Source organism: Parasteatoda tepidariorum, chromosome 8 (assembly GCF_982258835.1).
Source record: "Parasteatoda tepidariorum strain Cologne lab strain chromosome 8, Ptep-v5.0, whole genome shotgun sequence".
NCBI classification, from domain to species: domain Eukaryota; kingdom Metazoa; phylum Arthropoda; class Arachnida; order Araneae; family Theridiidae; genus Parasteatoda; species Parasteatoda tepidariorum.
Window position 1 is genome coordinate 94,918,642 of NC_141762.1, and position 22,343 is coordinate 94,940,984.

General features: G+C 34.0%; 2 protein-coding genes across 2 annotated transcripts; both read right to left on the reverse strand.

Annotated features, from left to right (window-relative positions):
- Positions 1-17,766: 17,766 nt before the first annotated feature.
- LOC147806554 (uncharacterized) lies at positions 17,767-18,495 on the reverse strand. Its single transcript, XM_087149675.1, has one exon. The coding sequence runs from the start codon at positions 18,493-18,495 to the stop codon at positions 17,767-17,769; it is 729 nt and encodes a 242-aa protein (XP_087005801.1).
- Positions 18,496-18,754: 259 nt separating this feature from the next.
- Positions 18,755-22,078, reverse strand: LOC147806555 (uncharacterized). The gene is made up of 2 exons (XM_087149676.1): positions 19,697-22,078; positions 18,755-19,597 (listed from the first exon to the last, which is right to left on the reverse strand). Exons 1-2 carry the CDS (start codon positions 22,076-22,078, stop codon positions 18,755-18,757), a joined length of 3,225 nt encoding a protein of 1,074 aa, XP_087005802.1.
- Between the last annotated feature and the right edge of the window lie 265 nt (positions 22,079-22,343).

Here is a 22,343-nt window from a genome sequence, read left to right on the forward strand (position 1 = left end):
TCTACAAACTTCTTTATCATGGGTCTAACAACCGCACCTCGACAGACACGTTGCTTCCATGAATATATAGCTTGCAGAACTTCCTTCCGGTTAATTAACAAAATCTAATTTGGCCCATTCTGTGCCTCCTAATTAGTGTATAAAAATTTCCTTTATTACGATTGTTTGGTATATAAAACTCTAATTTCTGGCAGAGTTTGAAAATTATAAGTTAATATTAAAGGGAGTTACGGAGTGAGTAGTGTGCGTAGCTCTGGAGTCGAAATTTATCCGTTTTTTAGCTAATATTCCCTCTTTCAAAAAAAGAAAAATAATTATTTTTGCATATTTAGCACTTTATTCACGTAGAAATATCGAAAAATAAATTTTAAAAATAAAATAAGGTAGCTAGAAAAAAAAATTAAAAATTAATCCGTGACCAGGACCGATCCCCTAACCACCGAGTCTGCAATCTTCTTTATCATGGCGCTAATAACCACACCACGTCTCACACGTTGCTTCCACGAATATATAGCTGAAAGAACTTCCTTCCGGTTAATTAACAAAATCTATTTTGGCACATTCTGTGTCTCCTAATTAGTGTATAAAAATTTCCTTTACTACGATTGTTTGGTATATAAAACTCTAATTTCTGGCAGAGTTTGAAAATTATAAGTTCATATTAAAGGGAGTTACAGAGTGAGTCGTGTGCGTAGCTCCGGAGTCAATATTTATTTGTTTTTTGACTAATATTCCCTCTTTCCCAAAGAAAAATAATTATTTTTATACATATAACACTTTATTCACGTTGAAATATCGAAAAATAAATTTTAAAAATAAAATAAGGTAGCTAGAAAAAAAATTAAAAATTAATCCGTGACAGGACCGAACCCCTAACCTCCGAGTCTACAAACTTCTTTATCATGGCTCTAACAACCGCACCTCGACAGACACGTTGCTTCCATGAATATATAGCTTAAAGAACTTCCTTCCGGTTAATTAACAAAATCTAATTTGGCCCATTCTGTGCCTCCTAATTAGTGTATAAAAATTTCCTTTATTACGATTGTTTGGTAAAAAAACTCTAATTTCTGGCAGAGTTTGAAAGTTATAAGTTAATATTAAAGGGAGTTACGGAGTGAGTAGTGTGCGTAGCTCTGGAGTCGAAATTTATCCGTTTTTTAGCTAATATTCCCTCTTTCAAAAAAAGAAAAATAATTATTTTTGCATATTTAGCACTTTATTCACGTAGAAATATCGAAAAATAAATTTTAAAAATAAAATAAGATAGCTAGAAAAAAAAATTAAAAATTAATCCGTGACCAGGACCGATCCCCTAACCACCGAGTCTGCAATCTTCTTTATCATGGCGCTAATAACCACACCACGTCTCACACGTTGCTTCCACGAATATATAGCTGAAAGAACTTCCGTCCGGTTAATTAACAAAATCTATTTTGGCGCATTCTGTGTCTCCTAATTAGTGTATAAAAATTTCCTTTACTACGATTGTTTGGTATACAAAACTCTAATTTCTGGCAGAGTTTGAAAATTATAAGTTAATATTAAAGGGAGTTACAGAGTGAGTCGTGTGCGTAGCTTCGGAGTCAAAATTTATTCGTTTTTTAGCTAACATTCCCTATTTCCCAAAGAAAAATAATTATTTTTATATATATAACACTTTAATCACGTTGAAATATCGAGAAATAAATTTTAAAAAATAAAATAAAGTAGCTAGAAAAAAAAATTAAAAATTAATTCGTGACCAGGACCGAACCCCTAACCACCGAGTCTACAAACTTCTTTAACATGGCGCTAACAACCCCACCTCGACACACACGTTGCTTCCACGAATATATAGCTTAAAGAACTTCCTTCCGGTTAATTAACAAAATCTATTTTGGCCCATTCTGTGCCTCCTAATTAGAGTATAAAAATTTCCTTTATTACGATTGTTTGGTATATAAAACTCTAATTTCTGGCAGAGTTTGAAAATTATAAGTTCATATTAAAGGGAGTTACAGAGTGAGTCGTGTGCGTAGCTCCGGAGTCAATATTTATTTGTTTTTTGGCTAATATTCCCTCTTTCCCAAAGAAAAATAATTATTTTTATACATATAACACTTTATTCACGTTAAAATATCGAAAAATAAAATTTAAAAATAAAATAAGGTAGCTAGAAAAAAAATTAAAAATTAATCCGTGACAGGACCGAACCCCTAACCTCCGAGTCTACAAACTTCTTTATCATGGCTCTAACAACCGCACCTCGACAGACACGTTGCTTCCATGAATATATAGCTTAAAGAACTTCCTTCCGGTTAATTAACAAAATCTAATTTGGCCCATTCTGTGCCTCCTAATTAGTGTATAAAAATTTCCTTTATTACGATTGTTTGGTATATAAAACTCTAATTTCTGGCAGTGTTTGAAAATTATAAGTTAATATTAAAGGGAGTTACGGAGTGAGTAGTGTGCGTAGATCTGGAGTCGAAATTTATCCGTTTTTTAGCTAATATTCCCTCTTTCAAAAAAAGAAAAATAATTATTTTTGCATATTTAGCACTTTATTCACGTAGAAATATCGAAAAATAAATTTTAAAAATAAAATAAGGTAGCTAGAAAAAAAAATTAAAAATTAATCCGTGACCAGGACCGATCCCCTAACCACCGAGTCTGCAATCTTCTTTATCATGGCGCTAATAACCACACCACGTCTCACACGTTGCTTCACGAATATATAGCTGAAAGAACTTCCGTCCGGTTAATTAACAAAATCTATTTTGGCGCATTCTGTGTCTCCTAATTAGTGTATAAAAATTTCCTTTACTACGATTGTTTGGTATATAAAACTCTAATTTCTGGCAGAGTTTGAAAATTATAAGTTAATAAAGGGAGTTACAGAGTGAGTCGTGTGCGTAGCTCCGGAGTCAATATTTATTTGTTTTTTGGCTAATATTCCCTCTTTCCCAAAGAAAAATAATTATTTTTATACATATAACACTTTATTCACGTTTAAATATCGAAAAATAAATTTTAAAAATAAAATAAGGTAGCTAGAAAAAAAATTGAAAATTAATCCGTGACAGGACCGAACCCCTAACCTCCGAGTCTACAAACTTCTTTATCATGGCTCTAACAACCGCACATCGACAGACACGTTGCTTCCATGAATATATAGCTTAAAGAACTTCCTTCCGGTTAATTAACAAAATCTAATTTTGCCCATTCTGTGCCTCCTAATTAGTGTATAAAAATTTCCTTTATTACGATTGTTTGGTATATAAAACTCTAATTTCTGGCAGAGTTTGAAAATTATAAGTTAATATTAAAGGGAGTTACGGAGTGAGTAGTGTGCGTAGATCTGGAGTCGAAATTTATCCGTTTTTTAGCTAATATTCCCTCTTTCAAAAAAAGAAAAATAATTATTTTTGCATATTTAGCACTTTATTCACGTAGAAATATCGAAAAATAAATTTTAAAAATAAAATAAGGTAGCTAGAAAAAAAAAATTAAAAATTAATCCGTGACCAGGACCGAACCCCTAACCACCGAGTCTACAAACTTCTTTATCATGGCGCTAACAACCACACCTCGACACACATGTTGCTTCCACGAATATATAGCTTAAAGAACTTCCTTCCGGTTAATTAACAAAATCTATTTTGGCCCATTCTGTGCCTCCTAATTAGTGTATTAAAGTTTCCTTTACTACGATTGTTTGGTATACAAAACTCTAATTTCTGGCAGAGTTTGAAAATTATAAGTTAATATTAAAGGGAGTTACAGAGTGAGTCGTGTGCGTAGCTTCGGAGTCAAAATTTATTCGTTTTTTAGCTAACATTCCCTCTTTCCCAAAGAAAAATAATTATTTTTATATATATAACACTTTAATCACGTTGAAATATCGAGAAATAAATTTTAAAAAATAAAATAAAGTAGCTAGAAAAAAAAATTAAAAATTAATTCGTGACCAGGACCGAAACCCTAACCACCGAGTCTACAAACTTTTTTAACATGGCGCTAACAACCCCACCTCGACACACACGTTGCTTCCACGAATATATAGCTTAAAGAACTTCCTTCCGGTTAATTAACAAAATCTATTTTGGCCCATTCTGTGCCTCCTAATTAGAGTATAAAAATTTCCTTTATTACGATTGTTTGGTATATAAAACTCTAATTTCTGGCAGAGTTTGAAAATTATAAGTTCATATTAAAGGGAGTTACAGAGTGAGTCGTGTGCGTAGCTCCGGAGTCAATATTTATTTGTTTTTTGGCTAATATTCCCTCTTTCCCAAAGAAAAATAATTATTTTTATACATATAACACTTTATTCACGTTAAAATATCGAAAAATAAATTTTAAAAATAAAATAAGGTAGCTAGAAAAAAAATTAAAAATTAATCCGTGACAGGACCGAACCCCCAACCTCCGAGTCTACAAACTTCTTTATCATGGCTCTAACAACCGCACCTCGACAGACACGTTGCTTCCATGAATATATAGCTTAAAGAACTTCCTTCCGGTTAATTAACAAAATCTAATTTGGCCCATTCTGTGCCTCCTAATTAGTGTATAAAAATTTCCTTTATTACGATTGTTTGGTATATAAAACTCTAATTTCTGGCAGAGTTTGAAAATTATAAGTTAATATTAAAGGGAGTTACGGAGTGAGTAGTGTGCGTAGCTCTGGAGTCGAAATTTATCCGTTTTTTAGCTAATATTCCCTCTTTCAAAAAAAGAAAAATAATTATTTTTGCATATTTAGCACTTTATTCACGTAGAAATATCGAAAAATAAATTTTAAAAATAAAATAAGGTAGCTAGAAAAAAAAATTAAAAATTAATCCGTGACCAGGACCGATCCCCTAACCACCGAGTCTGCAATCTTCTTTATCATGGCGCTAATAACCACACCACGTCTCACACGTTGCTTCCACGAATATATAGCTGAAAGAACTTCCGTCCGGTTAATTAACAAAATCTATTTTGGCGCATTCTGTGTCTCCTAATTAGTGTATAAAAATTTCCTTTACTACGATTGTTTGGTATATAAAACTCTAATTTCTGGCAGAGTTTGAAAATTATAGGTTAATATTAAAGGGAGTTACAGAGTGAGTCGTGTGCGTAGCTCCGGAGTCAATATTTATTTGTTTTTTGGCTAATATTCCCTCTTTCCCAAAGAAAAATAATTATTTTTATACATATAACACTTTATTCACGTTTAAATATCGAAAAATAAATTTTAAAAATAAAATAAGGTAGCTAGAAAAAAAATTAAAAATTAATCCGTGACAGGACCGAACCCCTAACCTCCGAGTCTACAAACTTCTTTATCATGGCTCTAACAACCGCACCTCGACAGACACGTTGCTTCCATGAATATATAGCTTAAAGAACTTCCTTCCGGTTAATTAACAAAATCTAATTTTGCCCATTCTGTGCCTCCTAATTAGTGTATAAAAATTTCCTTTATTACGATTGTTTGGTATATAAAACTCTAATTTCTGGCAGAGTTTGAAAATTATAAGTTAATATTAAAGGGAGTTACGGAGTGAGTAGTGTGCGTAGATCTGGAGTCGAAATTTATCCGTTTTTTAGCTAATATTCCCTCTTTCAAAAAAAGAAAAATAATTATTTTTGCATATTTAGCACTTTATTCACGTAGAAATATCGAAAAATAAATTTTAAAATTAAAATAAGGTAGCTAGAAAAAAAAATTACAAATTAATCCGTGACCAGGACCGAACCCCTAACCACCGAGTCTACAAACTTCTTTATCATGGCGCTAACAACCACACCTCGACACACATGTTGCTTCCACGAATATCTAGCTTAAAGAACTTCCTTCCGGTTAATTAACAAAATCTATTTTGGCCCATTCTGTGCCTCCTAATTAGAGTATAAAAATTTCCTTTATTACGATTGTTTGGTATATAAAACTCTAATTTCTGGCAGAGTTTGAAAATTATAAGTTAATATTAAAGGGGGTTACGGAGTGAGTAGTGTGCGTAGCTCTGGAGTCGAAATTTATAACTTTTTTAAATAATATTCCCTCTTTCAAAAAAAGAAAAATAATTATTTTTGTATATTTAGCACTTTATTCACGTTGAAATATCGAAAAATAAATTTTAAAAATAAAATAAGGTAGCTAGAAAAAAAAATTAAAAATTAATCCGTGACCAGGACCGATCCCCTAACCACCGAGTCTACAATCTTCTTTATCATGGCGCTAACAACCACACCTCGACACACATGTTGCTTCCACGAATATATAGCTTAAAGAACTTCCTTCCGGTTAATTAACAAAATCTATTTTGGCCCATTCTGTGCCTCCTAATTAGAGTATAAAAATTTCCTTTATTACGATTGTTTGGTATATAAAACTCTAATTTCTGGCAGAGTTTGAAAATTATAAGTTAATATTAAAGGGGGTTACGGAGTGAGTAGTGTGCGTAGCTCTGGAGTCGAAATTTATAACTTTTTTAGCTAATATTCCCTCTTTCAAAAAAGAAAAATAATTATTTTTGTATATTTAGCACTTTATTCACGTTGAAATATCGAAAAATAAATTTTAAAAATAAAATAAGGTAGCTAGAAAAAAAAATTAAAAATTAATCCGTGACCAGGACCGATCCCCTAACCACCGAGTCTACAATCTTCTTTATCATGGCGCTAATAACCACACCACGTCTCACACGTTGCTTCCACGAAGATATAGCTTAAAGAATTTCCTTCCGGTTAATTAACAAAATATATTTTGGCTCATTCTGTGCCTCCTAATTAGTGTATAAAAATTTCCTTTACTACGATTCTTTGGTATACAAAACTCTAATTTCTGGCAGAGTTTGAAAATTATAAGTTCATATTAAAGGGAGTTACAGAGTGAGTCGTGAGCGTAGCTCCGGAGTCAATATTTATTTGTTTTTTAGCTAATATTCCCCCTTTCCCAAAGAAAAATAATTATTTTTATACATATAACACTTTATTCACGTTGAAATATCGAAAAAAAAATTTTAAAAATAAAATAAGGTAGCTAGAAAAAAAATTAAAAATTAATCCGTGACAGGACCGAACCCCTAACCTCCGAGTCTACAAACTTCTTTTTCATGGCTCTAACAACCGCACCTCGACAGACACGTTGCTTCCATGAATATATAGCTTAAAGAACTTCCTTCCGGTTAATTAACAAAATCTAATTTGGCCCATTCTGTGCCTCCTAATTAGTGTATAAAAATTTCCTTTATTACGATTGTTTGGTATATAAAACTCTAATTTCTGGCAGAGTTTGAAAATTATAAGTTAATATTAAAGGGAGTTACGGAGTGAGTAGTGTGCGTAGCTCTGGAGTCGAAATTTATCCGTTTTTTAGCTAATATTCCCTCTTTCAAAAAAAGAAAAATAATTATTTTTGCATATTTAGCACTTTATTCACGTAGAAATATCGAAAAATAAATTTTAAAAATAAAATAAGGTAGCTAGAAAAAAAAATTAAAAATTAATCCGTGACCAGGACCGATCCCCTAACCACCGAGTCTGCAATCTTCTTTATCATGGCGCTAATAACCACACCACGTCTCACACGTTGCTTCCACGAATATATAGCTGAAAGAACTTCCGTCCGGTTAATTAACAAAATCTATTTTGGCGCATTCTGTGTCTCCTAATTAGTGTATAAAAATTTCCTTTACTACGATTGTTTGGTATATAAAACTCTAATTTCTGGCAGAGTTTGAAAATTATAGGTTAATATTAAAGGGAGTTACAGAGTGAGTCGTGTGCGTAGCTCCGGAGTCAATATTTATTTGTTTTTTGGCTAATATTCCCTCTTTCCCAAAGAAAAATAATTATTTTTATACATATAACACTTTATTCACGTTTAAATATCGAAAAATAAATTTTAAAAATAAAATAAGGTAGCTAGAAAAAAAATTAAAAATTAATCCGTGACAGGACCGAACCCCTAACCTCCGAGTCTACAAACTTCTTTATCATGGCTCTAACAACCGCACCTCGACAGACACGTTGCTTCCATGAATATATAGCTTAAAGAACTTCCTTCCGGTTAATTAACAAAATCTAATTTTGCCCATTCTGTGCCTCCTAATTAGTGTATAAAAATTTCCTTTATTACGATTGTTTGGTATATAAAACTCTAATTTCTGGCAGAGTTTGAAAATTATAAGTTAATATTAAAGGGAGTTACGGAGTGAGTAGTGTGCGTAGATCTGGAGTCGAAATTTATCCGTTTTTTAGCTAATATTCCCTCTTTCAAAAAAAGAAAAATAATTATTTTTGCATATTTAGCACTTTATTCACGTAGAAATATCGAAAAATAAATTTTAAAATTAAAATAAGGTAGCTAGAAAAAAAAATTACAAATTAATCCGTGACCAGGACCGAACCCCTAACCACCGAGTCTACAAACTTCTTTATCATGGCGCTAACAACCACACCTCGACACACATGTTGCTTCCACGAATATATAGCTTAAAGAACTTCCTTCCGGTTAATTAACAAAATCTATTTTGGCCCATTCTGTGCCTCCTAATTAGAGTATAAAAATTTCCTTTATTACGATTGTTTGGTATATAAAACTCTAATTTCTGGCAGAGTTTGAAAATTATAAGTTAATATTAAAGGGGGTTACGGAGTGAGTAGTGTGCGTAGCTCTGGAGTCGAAATTTATAACTTTTTTAAATAATATTCCCTCTTTCAAAAAAAGAAAAATAATTATTTTTGTATATTTAGCACTTTATTCACGTTGAAATATCGAAAAATAAATTTTAAAAATAAAATAAGGTAGCTAGAAAAAAAAATTAAAAATTAATCCGTGACCAGGACCGATCCCCTAACCACCGAGTCTACAATCTTCTTTATCATGGCGCTAACAACCACACCTCGACACACATGTTGCTTCCACGAATATATAGCTTAAAGAACTTCCTTCCGGTTAATTAACAAAATCTATTTTGGCCCATTCTGTGCCTCCTAATTAGAGTATAAAAATTTCCTTTATTACGATTGTTTGGTATATAAAACTCTAATTTCTGGCAGAGTTTGAAAATTATAAGTTAATATTAAAGGGGGTTACGGAGTGAGTAGTGTGCGTAGCTCTGGAGTCGAAATTTATAACTTTTTTAGCTAGTATTCCCTCTTTCAAAAAAAGAAAAATAATTATTTTTGTATATTTAGCACTTTATTCACGTTGAAATATCGAAAAATAAATTTTAAAAATAAAATAAGGTAGCTAGAAAAAAAAATTAAAAATTAATCCGTGACCAGGACCGATCCCCTAACCACCGAGTCTACAATCTTCTTTATCATGGCGCTAATAACCACACCACGTCTCACACGTTGCTTCCACGAAGATATAGCTTAAAGAATTTCCTTCCGGTTAATTAACAAAATATATTTTGGCTCATTCTGTGCCTCCTAATTAGTGTATAAAAATTTCCTTTACTACGATTCTTTGGTATACAAAACTCTAATTTCTGGCAGAGTTTGAAAATTATAAGTTCATATTAAAGGGAGTTACAGAGTGAGACGTGAGCGTAGCTCCGGAGTCAATATTTATTTGTTTTTTAGCTAATATTCCCCCTTTCCCAAAGAAAAATAATTATTTTTATACATATAACACTTTATTCACGTTGAAATATCGAAAAAAAAATTTTAAAAATAAAATAAGGTAGCTAGAAAAAAAATTAAAAATTAATCCGTGACAGGACCGAACCCCTAACCTCCGAGTCTACAAACTTCTTTTTCATGGCTCTAACAACCGCACCTCGACAGACACGTTGCTTCCATGAATATATAGCTTAAAGAACGTCCTTCCGGTTAATTAACAAAATCTATTTTGGCCCATTCTGTGCCTCCTAATTAGTGTATAAAAATTTCCTTTATTACGATTGTTTGGTATATAAAACTCTAACTTCTGGCAGAGTTTTAAAATTATAAGTTAATATTAAAGGGAGTTACGGGGTGAGTAGTGTGCGTAGCTCTGGAGTCGAAATTTATAACTTTTTTAGCTAATATTCCCTCTTTCAAAAAAAGAAAAATAATTATTTTTGTATTTTTAGCACTTTATTCACGTTGAAATATCGAAAAATAAATTTTAAAAATAAAATAAGGTAGCTAGAAAAAAAAATTAAAAATTAATCCGTGACCAGGACCGATCCCCTAACCACCGAGTCTGCAATCTTCTTTATCATGGCGCTAATAACCACACCACGTCTCACACGTTGCTTCCACGAATATATAGCTGAAAGAACTTCCTTCCGGTTAATTAACAAAATCTATTTTGGCCCATTCTGTGTCTCCTAATTAGTGTATAAAAATTTCCTTTACTACGATTGTTTGGTATACAAAACTCTAATTTCTGGCAGAGTTTGAAAATTATAAGTTAATATTAAAGGGAGTTACAGAGTGAGTCGTGTGCGTAGCTTCGGAGTCAAAATTTATTCGTTTTTTAGCTAACATTCCCTCTTTCCCAAAGAAAAATAATTATTTTTGTATTTTTAGCACTTTATTCACGTTGAAATATCGAAAAATAAATTTTAAAAATAAAATAAGGTAGCTAGAAAAAAAAATTAAAAATTAATCCGTGACCAGGACCGATCCCCTAACCACCGAGTCTGCAATCTTCTTTATCATGGCGCTAATAACCACACCACGTCTTACACGTTGCTTCCACGAATATATAGCTGAAAGAACTTCCTTCCGGTTAATTAACAAAATCTATTTTGGCCAATTCTGTCTCCTAATTAGTGTATAAAAATTTCCTTTACTACGATTGTTTGGTATACAAAACTCTAATTTCTGGCAGAGTTTGAAAATTATAAGTTAATATTAAAGGGAGTTACAGAGTGAGTCGTGTGCGTAGCTTCGGAGTCAAAATTTATTCGTTTTTTAGCTAACATTCCCTCTTTCCCAAAGAAAAATAATTATTTTTATATATATAACACTTTAATCACGTTGAAATATCGAGAAATAAATTTTAAAAAATAAAATAAAGTAGCTAGAAAGAAAAATTTAAAATTAATTCGTGACCAGGACCGAACCCCTAACCACCGAGTCTACAAACTTCTTTAACATGGCGCTAACAACCCCACCTCGACACACACGTTGCTTCCACGAATATATAGCTTAAAGAACTTCCTTCCGGTTAATTAACAAAATCTAATTTGGCCCATTCTGTGCCTCCTAATTAGTGTATAAAAATTTCCTTTATTACGATTGTTTGGTATATAAAACTCTAATTTCTGGCAGAGTTTGAAAATTATAAGTTAATATTAAAGGGAGTTACGGAGTGAGTAGTGTGCGTAGCTCTGGAGTCGAAATTTATCCGTTTTTTAGCTAATATTCCCTCTTTTAAAAAAAGAAAAATAATTATTTTTATACATATAACACTTTATTCACGTTGAAATATCGAGATATAAATTTTAAAAAATAAAATAAAGCAGCTAGAAGAAAAAAATTTAAAATTAATCCGTGACCAGGACCGAACCCCTAACCACCGAGTCTACAAACTTCTTTATCATAGCGCTAACAACCACACCTCGACACACACGTTGCTTCCACGAATATATAGCTTAAAGAACTTCCTTCCGGTTAATTAACAAAATCTATTTTGGCCCATTCTGTGCCTCCTAATTAGTGTATAAAAATTTCCTTTATTACGATTGTTTGGTATATAAAACTCTAATTTCTGGCAGAGTTTGAAAATTATAAGTTAATATTAAAGGGAGTTACGGAGTGAGTAGTGTGCGTAGCTCTGGAGTCGAAATTTATCCGTTTTTTAGCTAATATTCCCTCTTTCAAAAAAAGAAAAATAATTATTTTTGCATATTTAGCACTTTATTCACGTAGAAATATCGAAAAATAAATTTTAAAAATAAAATAAGGTAGCTAGAAAAAAAAATTAAAAATTAATCCGTGACCAGGACCGAACCCCTAACCACCGAGTCTACAAAGTTCTTTATCATGGCGCTAACAACCACACCTCGACAGTCACGTTGTTTTCATGAATATATAGCTTAAAGAACTTCCTTTCGGTTAATTAACAAAATCTATTTTGGCCCATTCTGTGCCTCCTAATTAGTGCATAATAATTTCCTTTATTACGATTGTTTGGTATATAAAACTCTAATTTCTGGCAGAGTTTTAAAATTATAAGTTAATATTAAAGGGAGTTACGGAGTGAGTAGTGTGCGTAGCTCTGGAGTCGAAAATTATAAGTTTTTTAGCTAATATTCCCTCTTTTAAAAAAAGAAAAATAATTATTTTTATACATATAACACTTTATTCACGTTGAAATATCGAGATATAAATTTTAAAAAATAAAATAAAGCAGCTAGAAAAAAAAATTAAAAATTAATCCGTGACCAGGACCGATCCCCTAACCACCGAGTCTACAATCTTCTTTATCATGGCGCTAACAACCACACCTCGACACACATGTTGCTTCCACGAATATATAGCTTAAAGAACTTCCTTCCGGTTAATTAACAAAATCTATTTTGGCCCATTCTGTGCCTCCTAATTAGAGTATAAAAATTTCCTTTATTACGATTGTTTGGTATATAAAACTCTAATTTCTGGCAGAGTTTGAAAATTATAAGTTAATATTAAAGGGGGTTACGGAGTGAGTAGTGTGCGTAGCTCTGGAGTCGAAATTTATAACTTTTTTAGCTAGTATTCCCTCTTTCAAAAAAAGAAAAATAATTATTTTTGTATATTTAGCACTTTATTCACGTTGAAATATCGAAAAATAAATTTTAAAAATAAAATAAGGTAGCTAGAAAAAAAAATTAAAAATTAATCCGTGACCAGGACCGATCCCCTAACCACCGAGTCTACAATCTTCTTTATCATGGCGCTAATAACCACACCACGTCTCACACGTTGCTTCCACGAAGATATAGCTTAAAGAATTTCCTTCCGGTTAATTAACAAAATATATTTTGGCTCATTCTGTGCCTCCTAATTAGTGTATAAAAATTTCCTTTACTACGATTCTTTGGTATACAAAACTCTAATTTCTGGCAGAGTTTGAAAATTATAAGTTCATATTAAAGGGAGTTACAGAGTGAGACGTGAGCGTAGCTCCGGAGTCAATATTTATTTGTTTTTTAGCTAATATTCCCCCTTTCCCAAAGAAAAATAATTATTTTTATACATATAACACTTTATTCACGTTGAAATATCGAAAAAAAAATTTTAAAAATAAAATAAGGTAGCTAGAAAAAAAATTAAAAATTAATCCGTGACAGGACCGAACCCCTAACCTCCGAGTCTACAAACTTCTTTTTCATGGCTCTAACAACCGCACCTCGACAGACACGTTGCTTCCATGAATATATAGCTTAAAGAACGTCCTTCCGGTTAATTAACAAAATCTATTTTGGCCCATTCTGTGCCTCCTAATTAGTGTATAAAAATTTCCTTTATTACGATTGTTTGGTATATAAAACTCTAACTTCTGGCAGAGTTTTAAAATTATAAGTTAATATTAAAGGGAGTTACGGGGTGAGTAGTGTGCGTAGCTCTGGAGTCGAAATTTATAACTTTTTTAGCTAATATTCCCTCTTTCAAAAAAAGAAAAATAATTATTTTTGTATTTTTAGCACTTTATTCACGTTGAAATATCGAAAAATAAATTTTAAAAATAAAATAAGGTAGCTAGAAAAAAAAATTAAAAATTAATCCGTGACCAGGACCGATCCCCTAACCACCGAGTCTGCAATCTTCTTTATCATGGCGCTAATAACCACACCACGTCTCACACGTTGCTTCCACGAATATATAGCTGAAAGAACTTCCTTCCGGTTAATTAACAAAATCTATTTTGGCCCATTCTGTGTCTCCTAATTAGTGTATAAAAATTTCCTTTACTACGATTGTTTGGTATACAAAACTCTAATTTCTGGCAGAGTTTGAAAATTATAAGTTAATATTAAAGGGAGTTACAGAGTGAGTCGTGTGCGTAGCTTCGGAGTCAAAATTTATTCGTTTTTTAGCTAACATTCCCTCTTTCCCAAAGAAAAATAATTATTTTTGTATTTTTAGCACTTTATTCACGTTGAAATATCGAAAAATAAATTTTAAAAATAAAATAAGGTAGCTAGAAAAAAAAATTAAAAATTAATCCGTGACCAGGACCGATCCCCTAACCACCGAGTCTGCAATCTTCTTTATCATGGCGCTAATAACCACACCACGTCTTACACGTTGCTTCCACGAATATATAGCTGAAAGAACTTCCTTCCGGTTAATTAACAAAATCTATTTTGGCCAATTCTGTCTCCTAATTAGTGTATAAAAATTTCCTTTACTACGATTGTTTGGTATACAAAACTCTAATTTCTGGCAGAGTTTGAAAATTATAAGTTAATATTAAAGGGAGTTACAGAGTGAGTCGTGTGCGTAGCTTCGGAGTCAAAATTTATTCGTTTTTTAGCTAACATTCCCTCTTTCCCAAAGAAAAATAATTATTTTTATATATATAACACTTTAATCACGTTGAAATATCGAGAAATAAATTTTAAAAAATAAAATAAAGTAGCTAGAAAGAAAAATTTAAAATTAATTCGTGACCAGGACCGAACCCCTAACCACCGAGTCTACAAACTTCTTTAACATGGCGCTAACAACCCCACCTCGACACACACGTTGCTTCCACGAATATATAGCTTAAAGAACTTCCTTCCGGTTAATTAACAAAATCTAATTTGGCCCATTCTGTGCCTCCTAATTAGTGTATAAAAATTTCCTTTATTACGATTGTTTGGTATATAAAACTCTAATTTCTGGCAGAGTTTGAAAATTATAAGTTAATATTAAAGGGAGTTACGGAGTGAGTAGTGTGCGTAGCTCTGGAGTCGAAATTTATCCGTTTTTTAGCTAATATTCCCTCTTTTAAAAAAAGAAAAATAATTATTTTTATACATATAACACTTTATTCACGTTGAAATATCGAGATATAAATTTTAAAAAATAAAATAAAGCAGCTAGAAGAAAAAAATTTAAAATTAATCCGTGACCAGGACCGAACCCCTAACCACCGAGTCTACAAACTTCTTTATCATAGCGCTAACAACCACACCTCGACACACACGTTGCTTCCACGAATATATAGCTTAAAGAACTTCCTTCCGGTTAATTAACAAAATCTATTTTGGCCCATTCTGTGCCTCCTAATTAGTGTATAAAAATTTCCTTTATTACGATTGTTTGGTATATAAAACTCTAATTTCTGGCAGAGTTTGAAAATTATAAGTTAATATTAAAGGGAGTTACGGAGTGAGTAGTGTGCGTAGCTCTGGAGTCGAAATTTATCCGTTTTTTAGCTAATATTCCCTCTTTCAAAAAAAGAAAAATAATTATTTTTGCATATTTAGCACTTTATTCACGTAGAAATATCGAAAAATAAATTTTAAAAATAAAATAAGGTAGCTAGAAAAAAAAATTAAAAATTAATCCGTGACCAGGACCGAACCCCTAACCACCGAGTCTACAAAGTTCTTTATCATGGCGCTAACAACCACACCTCGACAGTCACGTTGTTTTCATGAATATATAGCTTAAAGAACTTCCTTTCGGTTAATTAACAAAATCTATTTTGGCCCATTCTGTGCCTCCTAATTAGTGCATAATAATTTCCTTTATTACGATTGTTTGGTATATAAAACTCTAATTTCTGGCAGAGTTTTAAAATTATAAGTTAATATTAAAGGGAGTTACGGAGTGAGTAGTGTGCGTAGCTCTGGAGTCGAAAATTATAAGTTTTTTAGCTAATATTCCCTCTTTTAAAAAAAGAAAAATAATTATTTTTATACATATAACACTTTATTCACGTTGAAATATCGAGATATAAATTTTAAAAAATAAAATAAAGCAGCTAGAAAAAAAAAATTTAAAATTAATCCGTGACCAGGACCGAACCCCTAACCACCGAGTCTACGAACTTCTTTATCACGGCGCTAACAACCACACCTCGTCACACACGTTGCTTCCACGAATATATAGCTTAAAGAACTTCCTTCCGGTTAATTAACAAAATCTATTTTGGCCCATTCTGTGCCTCCTAATTAGTGTATAAAAATTTCCTTTATTACGATTGTTTGGTATAAAAAACTCTAATTTCTGGCAGAGTTTGAAAATTGTAAGTTAATATTAAAGGGAGTTACGGAGTGAGTAGTGTGCGTAGCTCTGGAGTCGAAATATATAAGTTTTTTAGCTAATATTCCCTCTTTCAAAAAAAGAAAAATAAATATTTTTGCATATTTAGCACTTTATTCACGTAGAAATATCGAAAAATAAATTTTAAAAATAAAATAATGTAGCTAAAAAAAAAAATTTAAAATTAATCCGTGACCAGGACCGAACCCCTAACCACCGAGTCTACGAACTTCTTTTTCATGGCTCTAACAACCACACCTCGACACACACGTTGCTTCCACGAATATATAGCTTAAAGAACTTCCTTCCGGTTCATTAACAAAATCTATTTTGGCCCATTCTGTGCCTCCTAATTAGTGTATAAAAATTTCCTTTATTACGATTGTTTGGTATTGTTGTGTCCTTATATAAATAACAAGTTAGGAATCTTGAGGCATCTTTATAAAAAGAACTTTGTTTATTATTTTTCAACTACTCTCTCTAGTTACAGAATCGCTCGTAACCATGGCAACGTGAACAACGTTGCCACCGGAATTTGAGCCAGCACAAAAAACAATTAAATTATAACACCTCGTGACACACTCCCACCTTTGATTGTTCTTAATAATCAAACACAAATCTCTTAGACATTCAAAGGTAGAAGAAGCTACAACAGTTGACGTCTAACGAAACTTAAATTAACTGTAACGAGTTGGTTTTCGTACAGCCCTACCACATTTAGTTTTCATTAAGTCTGTGTATCGTTCATCATCTCTAATCTCTCCACATTCAGTTTCACCTTTGAGGCTATCAACTTTAGTTTTATCTTTAAAGTTATTGATCTTTACTTGTTCAAATGGTTCACGGTTAAATATTTCATTTGTGAAATCAAGTTCCAAAGGATGCAATCGTTGCACAGGACGAATTAGTTCGCCTTTTCCAGTTTTCAATTTTATGACTCTAACCGAGTTGTCCTTCCCAGGGAAAACTGCAACTACTCGTCCCATTGGCCAGTCCAGTCTCCTTTTGTCACACTCGATGAGGACCACTTCTCCAATTTGTATTCGCTTGATAGGTTTTTTATTTTCCTGCCTATGAATAAGCATACTGGTGTACTCTTCCCGAAATCTCTTCCGGAGATCCTCTCTCAATTTCTGTTGATATCTGCACCTTTTGGCCAGGTTGACGCTATCTAAATTGTCTAAGTCAGGCACTCCCACCGTTTGAACGTCCTGAAGGAACACATCTGGGGTTAGTGGTGTTAAGTCCTCTGGATCTTCAGATAAATAGTTGAGTGACCTGGAGTTGATAACTGCTTCTGCATCACATAGAACGGTACTCAACTCTTCAAAATTTATGGATGCTTTTCCTAAAACTCTTCTCAGAAGGTTCTTCACCATTTGGACCATACGCTCCCAAAACCCACCCCACCAGGCGGCTGTAGGAGGGCTAAAGACCCATTGAATTCTCAAAATTGAACTCTCTTGAATTATTTTGCTCCAGTCGATAGAAGCCATTAAATTGACCGCTCCAACGAAATTTGTTCCGTTGTCGCTATATATAGTTCGTGGTCTCCCACGTCTTGCTATAAATCTTCTTAGTCCAAGCAAGAATCCATCAGTTGTATCAGCTCTGTATCAGCTCTAAATGGATAGCCCGATACACGGCGCAGGTAAACAATAATATCCAAACTTTATCTCCATTCTTCAAATAGAGTGGCCCTGCCAAGCCAACCCCTGTCACCTCGAAAACCAACGCGTCTCGAACCCTGTCTTCAGGAAGGGAGGCAGGCACGGCTTCTAATTTCTTGGAAGAATATCTCTTACATCGAATGCATCGTTTCAAGATCCTATGAACAGTCTTCCGACCTCTGAGAACCCAAAAAGTTTGTCGAAGATCTGACAGGACAACTTGAGTTCCTCTGTGGCCAGAAACCAGATGCTTTTCATAAATTAACTTTTCCACAAGTGGGTGATCAGACGGTAAAACTATGGGACATTTGAAGTTTTCTTCATCTTCCCTTCTGAAAATTTTTGTCTTTATTCTTATCAGATCGTCGGCATCGCGGAAAGTGTTGAAGCCTTTCAATTTATTCATCGTGACAGTGTCACCAAAACTTTCCTTCTGCACAATTTTTAGTAGTTTCTGCTCAGCCGAGTTTATATCGTCAACTGATAACTCTCCTCTTCTTATACTACCTGGGTTTCTACAATTTGTGCAGAATCGAAGGATCCATGCTACCATTCGTACTATAGTTGAGTATTTTGAAAACCGCTTCAAATACCAAGTAGTCTCATGAGTATGAAGATTGGTTACAACTACGGGTTTCTCTCTCTCTCTCTCTTGAGACCTCATCTTCATCGGTTTGTTCTGCTGAGTCGGGCCATTCCTCCTTTGACCCTTTCAGCCACTGTGGGCCCTCCCACCACTTAGACTCTTTAAGAGTTTGAACAGAGCATCCTCTTGAAGGGAGATCGGCTGGGTTGCTGTGCCCAGGAACGTGTCTCCACATTTCTCTTGAAGAGAGCTGAACTATTTCCTTTACTCTGTTGTTCACAAATGTACCCCAATTTTCGTTGTTCTTAATCCAATGGAGAACAGTTGTGGAATCCGACTAAAATAATGCAGGTACATCTTCTAAACTCATAGCTTTCTGCATTGATTGTGCTAGTCGAGCGCCAATACTGCATGCCAGTAACTCTAATCGAGGTATGGTTGTGAGTCGTATCGGCGCGACTCGTGACTTGGCCTGTAGTAGCTGTACGTTAACACCCTTTTTTCCTTCTGATCTCAAATAAATTACGCAAGCGTAGCTCGACGCGCTAGCATCACAAAAGGTGTGCAAGCTGAAAGACTGTCGGTATCCTAAAGGAATCACACATCGGGGTATTTGTATGGTTTTCAATTTAGTCAAGTCGGACAGCCATTTGATAAATTTCTTCTCTGCTTCCTCAGGGAGTCGTTCATCCCAAGACAATTTTTTCTTCCAAGTTTCTTGCAGCAACAATTTAGGAATGATTGTCACCGGGCAAGTAAACCCTATGGGATCAAAAACCTTTTGAATGGAGGACAACACATTTCTTCTGGTAAAAGATTCACAGCTGCTATTAAATTGATCAGAATCACAAAAAAGTGCGTCCTCATTTCGGTCCCAGAGAAGACCAAGTACTTGGGAAGGCTCCAATTCAGCGCCACTTGTCGTACTTTCCCAGTCTCTAAGTTCAAAGTTTCCAAGTTGCATTAATTCGGTTGCTCCGGTCACGAAATGAGAAAGTTCTCGAACGGTATCAACTGACGTGACGCAATTGTCCACATAAAAACTTTTCTCCAAAATTTCAGCAACGTCACGATATCTTTGAGGGCAAATGTGTAAAAGGTTGTTGATTACAGCGCCAATTATAAATGGGCTACAAATCAGTCCAAAGACCAACCGTCTGTGTCTGTACGTCTTCATCTTCTTTTTTTCATAATCACTCCACCAAAAAAATCTTAAAAAATCTCGATCTTCTGGATTTATAGATATCTGTAAAAAAGCTTTCTTTATGTCGGAAATCACGCCAAGATTCTTTTCTCTAAATCTCATCAATATCGATGGAATGGTATCCAATACATTCAAACCCTTGTCTAAACAGTCGTTGAGAGAAAATTTGCCCTTTTCTTTACTTGCGGCGTCAAATACTGGTCTTACTCTAGTTGTCGAATGTTCCTTAAAAACTCCTCTGTGAGGAAGATAATGACTCCTCCCCTTCGGAACTTCATCAGGAACCACCTCTATTATTTGATCCCTTTCCCATTCTTGGAAAACCGACTCATAGGCTAAATATCTTCCTGAAGAAATTAACTTGGATGTGGTGGAAAGAAGTCTGTTTTCGGCAATGATTCGGTTATCCGGAAGATCAGCATTGTCTGTCCAGGGTAATTTAACCATATAGCGCCCATCAATATCAGTTGACAAGGTATCGTTGAAAAATTTCATCACTTCTTCTTCTTTTGGGGCCTTTTCTACTGGATCTTTGATTCCTAAAACTTCCATGTCCCAAAAGTGTTCTATTTTATCACTATGAATTAACATGGTGATACTCACAGAAGCATTAGTGCGTAATGGGTAGTAAGAATCATTGGTGGTTCTGCCCATAACAAGCCAGCCTAAATGAGTTTCACAGGCAATCAACCCACATTGAAGACGTTCCATGTTTCCAGTGAATAGCTGTCCGCAAAAGTCGGCACCAATTAACAGTTCTATATCAGGTGAACCTTCTCCGTAATCAGCAATCCATATCTTTTTCTTATATAATTCCTTATTCCACGGTCCTCTTTTAAGTCTAGGAATTGTACCACAAATAGACTGCTGATCAAAAACTTGTATGTCCAGAGAAAAATTTCTATTTTGTGGTTTAAGAGTGATTTGGTAAAGCCCATGATCTTTCACTTGCGTCGTAACGCCGCCAAACAATGATTGGGCTAAACTTCTTCTTGTCGTAGGTTTAAGGTTCATTTCTTTAACAGTTCTCTTCAATATGTGAGAATTCTGGGAGCCACTGTCAATAAGAGCTCGAACCAGTTTTCTTTTCCCATTGGCTTCAATATTTACTAAGAGAGTCTGCAGAAGAACTTCGTTACCCTCTTTGGCGACCAAAACATTACTTGCATCTACCCTTTCCTTAGCTGTCAACTCCCTTTTGTTTACTGGTAACTCGAAACACATAATTACGTGATGCCGCTTGGAACACATCATACATTTGAGTTTTGCTTTGCACTCTTTAACCCTATGGTTAGCCTTGAAACAAATATAACACGCTTTCTTATTGCTTAAGACTTCTTTCTTCTTATCCAAAGACCAACTTTGTGCAATGAAGCAATCTCTACTTTCATGAGTCTTGTCACAGAACACACAAAATGGATGCCTCTGGGATATGTCACTAGAAGCCAGAGTGCTGGCGGTGGGAATGACTTCGTCGATGTGTTGCTCTTTCTTAGACCTCAACCTTGTCCGAACACCATCAAATCCATTTCTCGCCAGTTGTAAACGTTCTTCGCCTTCCACCTCGCGTTTCAAAAATGAAAGTAAGTTTTTCAATTTGTTTCCAAAATTATCTGCCATTTCACCTGCTACGCCCGACTGTATTGGATTTCGCAGCCAAACTCTCATTAAATCTTCGGGAATGCAGGACTCCACCAATGGAAACAAAATCGCCTCATATTTCTCACTCGCCAATCCTAACGATTCTAACGATCTGAGATGTGACTCTAATTTGTCATACAAATTTGCAATATTTAAATTTCCCCTTTTTTCTGTAGCATTTTTTACAACAAGAGTTAATAATTCACGGACATAATATTCTATCAGTAACTCGTCTCTCCCAAACCTGCTTTTCAGCGCGTCGATAGCCTTCTTATAGTTTTCCGCTGTTGGCGGAAAACTTTCAATTACTTCTCGAGCTCGGCTACCGTGTGTTACGCACTGCAGGAGATACTGAAACTTGTCTTCTGGAGCCAACTCGCTGTCAGTATGTATTCTTTGGAACTGGCTCCAAAAACCAAGGTAATCTTTCAGGTCTCCTCCAAAACGTAACAATTCAATCTTCGGAAGACGCATTCTTCGTTTTGTATTTGGCGATAAAGTGACGGAACTCGCCGCTCCATTCAACACAATTTGTTTACTGAAAAATATTTCACTTTCTGCTCTTGCCAAATCCATTTTTTGATCATATTCTTCAATCTTATTATACTCAGCTTCAAATTCAACGTCTGTTTTTATATCGTTCAAAATTAATTCGTCACATTCTTTCATTTTATTAAAAACTCTATCTAAAGTAAAACACTGCTGTTTGATGTTTTTACTGTCAGGCGTTTGTTTTTCTAATTCGTCAAATAAACTTCCTATGGTTTTGGTAAAAGTCATTCTAAGTGGTTTACGTTTTCTGATTATGTCCTCCATTATACAAAAATTCAATGCTTTTCCTCTCACTATAAAATATTTCACTAACCTGTGTCAACTACGAATCACGTCAACGGGTCACCAAATGTTGTGTCCTTATATAAATAACAAGTTAGGAATCTTGAGGCATCTTTATAAAAAGAACTTTGTTTATTATTTTTCAACTACTCTCTCTAGTTACAGAATCGCTCGTAACCATGGCAACGTGAACAACGCTGCCACCGGAATTTGAGCCAGCACAAAAAACAATTAAATTATAACACCT

Bases quoted from the DNA above. Each gene is read 5' to 3' on its own strand.
- LOC147806554 (XM_087149675.1), bottom strand. From the start codon at position 18,495: ATGAGGTCTCAAGAGAGAGAGAGAGAGAAACCCGTAGTTGTAACCAAT.
- LOC147806555 (XM_087149676.1), bottom strand. From the start codon at position 22,078: ATGGAGGACATAATCAGAAAACGTAAACCACTTAGAATGACTTTTACC. The intron at 19,598-19,696 runs GTGATTTCCGAC...TATGAAAAAAAG, and splicing joins TTAGAGAAAAGAATCTTGGC to AAGATGAAGACGTACAGACA.